We start from the raw sequence: 5,230 nt of genomic DNA, 5'->3' as shown, positions 1-5,230 counted from the left end.
TCAGTGGTGGTATCCGGTGTGGTGGAGAGGTGTGTGGCTCACTACTGCATTGAAACTGGAAGCAAAAAATTATCATAATGTGATCATTATTATTATTATCACGAATGACTTTAGTAACTTGCTGTTTACTTTAAGGAAATGCTTTTTTAATTAACCTACATTAGTAGAATCAAAATATAATAATTAATTATTTACATGAAAACAATATTTTGTCAAACGTTATTTAGATATAGGTATTTATTTGGTCATAAAAATTTTCTTTCTGTCGTTTTTGTAAAGATTTTTTCTAAGCACTTAAACAAAAAAAAATCAAAATTTGAGTCAATTTTACGGACAACTGCCTTTATTATTTATTATATGATAAATTTACCATATATATTACCGTTGCTTCAAAAAACACATCTATAAAGTGATATGTAGTCATATTTTTTTTAGACTAATACAGCCTTACATAAAAAAACCTCAATTTTAAAGTTGATACTTTAGAAAAATAAGCCGACTACGTGTAGGTATGTAAATTTACAATATTATGAAGCGTCATTGCAACACAGGTTGAGTTAATTTTTTTAACCACATAAATTTTGCGTGAAATTATTTAACTGATCAGAATTATATAACGATGATGTAAATACTCGAATTTGAAATATACACTACTATATATTGCAATATATTGGCAGATTTAATGTTGGTATTATTATTATGTCTCTATTAAAATGTACATATAAGAATTTAACATATAATATAGACTAAACAAAAAAAAAATGGTAATATTCAAACAGTTAAAATTTATTATTAATGAAAATAATATACCCATGGTGGTCATCAGCGGTGTAGTGGACGGTTCTGACTGAACCATCAGGTTCAACCAGGGAGTAGTGTCCCTTGACTACATCTCCGTCTCTGGTCTCAGACTGGCTCTTGCTGTCTCCGGTATGGTGGTCAGTTACTCCATAGTCGAATTTGTATGCGGGGTGAGCCTGGTATGAAATAATTATTTTTTATTATAAAAATAACAAACAGTACCTTATCTAACTTTACATAACTTCCATGCAATATTGAGTTATTTACTAGCTTCAAATTTATTGCTATCATACATTATAAATTTAATAATACATATATATTATTTTACTACTGGCCCATAATATTTTTTTATATATTTAGCAGATGATAAAGTAAAGATTGTCCTAATGGTGACTGACCTCTGTTAGAGGATTGCAGGATATGAATAAAGTATATTATAAACGTTCTTATAATAATTTTATCTGATAGATTTTAATATGTTCGTATCAATGTTTTATTTTTATACTACATTACTATTAATATTTAATAAATCCGCCAATAGGTATTTTAGTTTGTTTTTTAAAAAAAAATATTTAACAGTGTCTATACAGTTTAACCAAGAGACGTAAGGATTATTTTGGTGTTAAAAACGTATATTAGCAAGAGTTAACACGTGATAAAGTCTATCATTTACGAAATATTTGACAAAACTAAATCAAATTTAAACGCTTTGCTGTAAAATTGTAAAATTTTACTTAGCATTCTCAATATCTCAATCCTACTCAGGATGGCCTCGCGGCTTAGGTTCGAATCCTGGGTCTGGTAAGTACACATATTGTTTTTCAATTTGTGTATGAGTCAGATTATGGACCTAATTGGTTGAGCAAGTGGCTGAAATCCATTTCTCGTAAAAGAAATCTGTTAAATACAAACCTCTACTCTGTAGCGGCCCATATGATTCTATTAGAATCGGACATAGTCGGATAACCCCGATACATCACTATATTAGACTAATATGTTGTGTATTTATCTTTTCTACGAAAGAATCCCAAAACAAATTCTTAATATATTTAGAATTTTTTGACTTCATAATGGTGATTTGATTTGACACAAGCACCAGTATATAATATGAGATCGATGTATTAATACTTTGCAGGTACTATTTGTTAGTTATTCAATTGAAAGATAATACAATATTATGAATATATTACATATTCATCGTAATAGAATCCATGTCCGTGTCCGTGACCGTGTCCATGTCCATGTCCCTCCTCCGGGGCTGTGAATCCGTGCGATGGTCCATCATGACGGACAATCGACTGGGTTGACACGGCATGACCATGGCCATGGCCATGACCTCCGTATCCTGCTGGCCAGGCGACCGCTACGGCTACCACTCCCAGGATGACTGCGACCTACACAAAAACATTTCAAACGTCAATCAACTTTATGTTGTTACGCCACAGTTTTTGCCAGAAATAAATAGGCAAGTAGTGGATTGACAAATAATATTAAATCTATAGAAAAAAGGATAGATTTTTCTGTAAAATACTATATTGTCATTTAGGAAAATATTCGTATAACATTTATGAACCTTATTAAATTATTTCTGTGCTTGATAAATTTGCTTGCACCAAAATAGTGTGTATTTAAATATTAATATATCATTTAAATATAATAATAAAATAAAACTCCATACGGTATAAAAGAGTTATCCTAATACTTTATTTATACAGATTTAGTGATAACAAATAAAATAATTATAATGATTATTAAGGATATAGGGGTGATAAACAGTCAAGTAGCAGAATACGTTCTGATAAAGCCATAAATTGTGATATTGAATCCCATTTGCGGCCTGTTTACACATTAATATATTTTTAATGAGTAGATTCAGAAGATCGTTCTAATAAATTAAATAAATATTATATGAATTTGAAAAAAAACTCAATTTAATGACGAAAATCCAATTTAAAGGGAATAATTAATAAAAAAAAATAAGAAAATATGTAAAAGATTATTAAATTATTTTTTATGATAGATCTTTAAAATATTATTGAAAATTGTATATTAAACTAAGCGAAATGACAATATAAATTATATTATACAGGATATTTAAAGCCGATACCTAATTTGGTTTTAACACCATTATCAAGACTAAAATTTAGTATAAAACCCACAAAATGGGACGGCACGGTCTCTCACCCTCATCCTAGGACTATTCAAGAATAATAACGACTAACTTAGAAACCGTATTAATTTGTAACTAAGGTAAAAAGTATTATGATACATATTATGCTCCTAATATTGAGTATCTTTATTAATATCATTATAATAGATTAGTTCTGGACTAGTGAGTAATTATATTCCCTATTTTTAAGGAACTTAACAAAAAATCGTTATATTTCGCTGTCTAAGCAGGTAGATCTATATGTATATAATTATAAATTATATGTTTCCGAAGTTCACTGATAATAATTATGTTTATCTTATAAAAATATAATATTTTTAAATAATTATCACAACACGTGAAGTATTTTTTAATTATATCACTTGAATTGCACTATAAGATGTTTGATATAAATTATTTAGGGGTAAAAATGGAGTATGAATCTCACAAAACAGTACTCACTTTAGTGAACATTTTGCTACTGATTTATTGGCTAATTGTTCACAATGTGAGAACAACGGTTTGACTATGTCAATTGTACAAAATTCTCTGGCTTTTATACATAAAATGGCACAAAGTACACCGCCCAAGTAGTTATTAAGTGGAGGTGCAATGATTATTACATAAGTCCCTATCGAAAGGCTCGCATGGAACGTAACATTGAAAGTATCAATAAGCGTGCAATAAAATCGAATGCTTTCGAATAATTGTTGGCACTGTTGAGCTCTTTGAATTTGGGAATTATTGCAAAAGCTTATATTACAACTAGAGCCGAACGCGCCATAATATCAGACGTGAGTAAATAAGTTATAAAACGCTTTTTTACCTTAGAAATCAAGATAGTTTTTTGCCATTGCGGTTTGGTTAAAGATACAAAAAAATCAACAGCTACTTACTTGAAATTAATTTACTCGATTACAAATTAATTCGACGGAAGCAAATATTATAAAAATGCGTATATTTCAATACGAACTGAACTAAACTTTTTTTTGTATTATAATAATGTTTGATAGCATTTTTAAAATATTTTATGGTTGAATTTGCAACTATAGAACAATAATTAATGTTTGATTTTTTATTTAATCTTTTAAAAAAATATGCCAGTACGACCTAGAGCTCAAAATAATAATATGCTGCTGACTTTAAATTAATCTTCACTTTTACTTCTAATTTAATCATTTAACCCAAATAACTTTTTTTGCAGATTCATTTTTCTCTCTATAATAAAGGGCGTTTTTTAAGGATCTTATGTTTTTGTTTTTCAAATAATCTTAGTTATCGATTCATTAGCTCTCTCCACCTTCAAACATGTTCTATATCCATACAGTCCAACTACAGGAATCTAGGTCTCACAACCCTGCATTTTTATTCTGATTTGTTGAAGAAGAGCCCCTTAGGTGGATGGATGTCTTTTATCCTTGGAACATGGCCTTCCCAATGTAGTGTCACTTTCACGTGTGAAGCGTTTGGAGAAATCGTATTACGCATAATAGTTCGTAGTTGTATCTTCCGTGAATACGGCTTTTAAGAACCTTCGCAGTGTCTTAATTTTAAAGATGTTCAGATTCATTCTTGGGTATATTTTTTGTAACTCTTTTTAAGTTTTCTTTGAGAGATAACTTCATCCGAAGCATCTATGTATTTTTTTTTGGAAAAGGATTTATTGGTACCAGAGCAATTATTTGGCGAATTATTGATTGAAAGGTAATGCGTACATCCAGATAATATACTTTTAATAAATCTTTATAAATAAATATTTATATATTATATTATATATATTTTATAAATAAATCCATAAATAATAATGATTTTAAATACTAACGTTAATACTTAAAATGTTCTTATGTAACAAATTAAATATTAGCCTTAATATTGGACACATCCATTTATATTCTCAAACATAATCTGTTCTGGCAGAACACACTAACTGGAAAATACTAGTTTTGAGTGATTTGACTTTGAAGTTGTTAAAATGTTTGAAATAATGGTCTACCATGTGAGTTTATTAAGTAATCGTAAAAAGGATGACTTTAAAATAAAGACTGTTTATTTATTAAGAAGGTTTCCAGACGGTAAAGTTTGAAATAAGGAACATTTTGGTACTAACTCAATATGTAATTTTTTCGAATTAGTGTCTTCTGCCAGAACAGTGACGATATATAATGAGGCCAAATAACTAAAATTAATGAATTAATAAAAATAACTTTGTTTCAAAACCATCAACTAGAATTTAAATCAGTTTTATATTTATACTTATTATGTTTGACATTATTTTACCAA

At 28.8% G+C, this 5,230-nt stretch overlaps 1 protein-coding gene across 1 annotated transcript; it reads right to left on the bottom strand.

Moving 5' to 3' along the window:
- LOC147067841 (uncharacterized) lies at window positions 1–3,424 on the bottom strand. The gene is made up of 4 exons (XM_085952476.1): window positions 3,413–3,424; window positions 1,992–2,195; window positions 811–977; window positions 1–55 (listed from the first exon to the last, which is right to left on the bottom strand). The coding sequence occupies exons 1-4, from the start codon at window positions 3,422–3,424 to the stop codon at window positions 1–3; spliced, it is 438 nt and encodes a 145-aa protein (XP_085808602.1).
- Window positions 3,425–5,230: the final 1,806 nt, after the last annotated feature.

This window comes from Rhyacophila brunnea, unplaced genomic scaffold, assembly GCF_057557595.1.
Source record: "Rhyacophila brunnea isolate RB1 unplaced genomic scaffold, BYU_Rbru_1.0 scaffold_3, whole genome shotgun sequence".
Lineage (NCBI taxonomy): Eukaryota > Metazoa > Arthropoda > Insecta > Trichoptera > Rhyacophilidae > Rhyacophila > Rhyacophila brunnea.
This window is presented reverse-complemented; position numbering and strand designations above follow the sequence as displayed.

Coding starts and splice junctions, on each gene's coding strand:
- LOC147067841 (XM_085952476.1), bottom strand. Junction 978..1,991: donor GATTCTATTACGATGAATAT/GTAATATATTCA, acceptor ATTTCATACCAG/GCTCACCCCGCATACAAATT. Junction 56..810: donor ACCGCTGATGACCACCATGG/GTATATTATTTT, acceptor TTTTGCTTCCAG/TTTCAATGCAGTAGTGAGCC.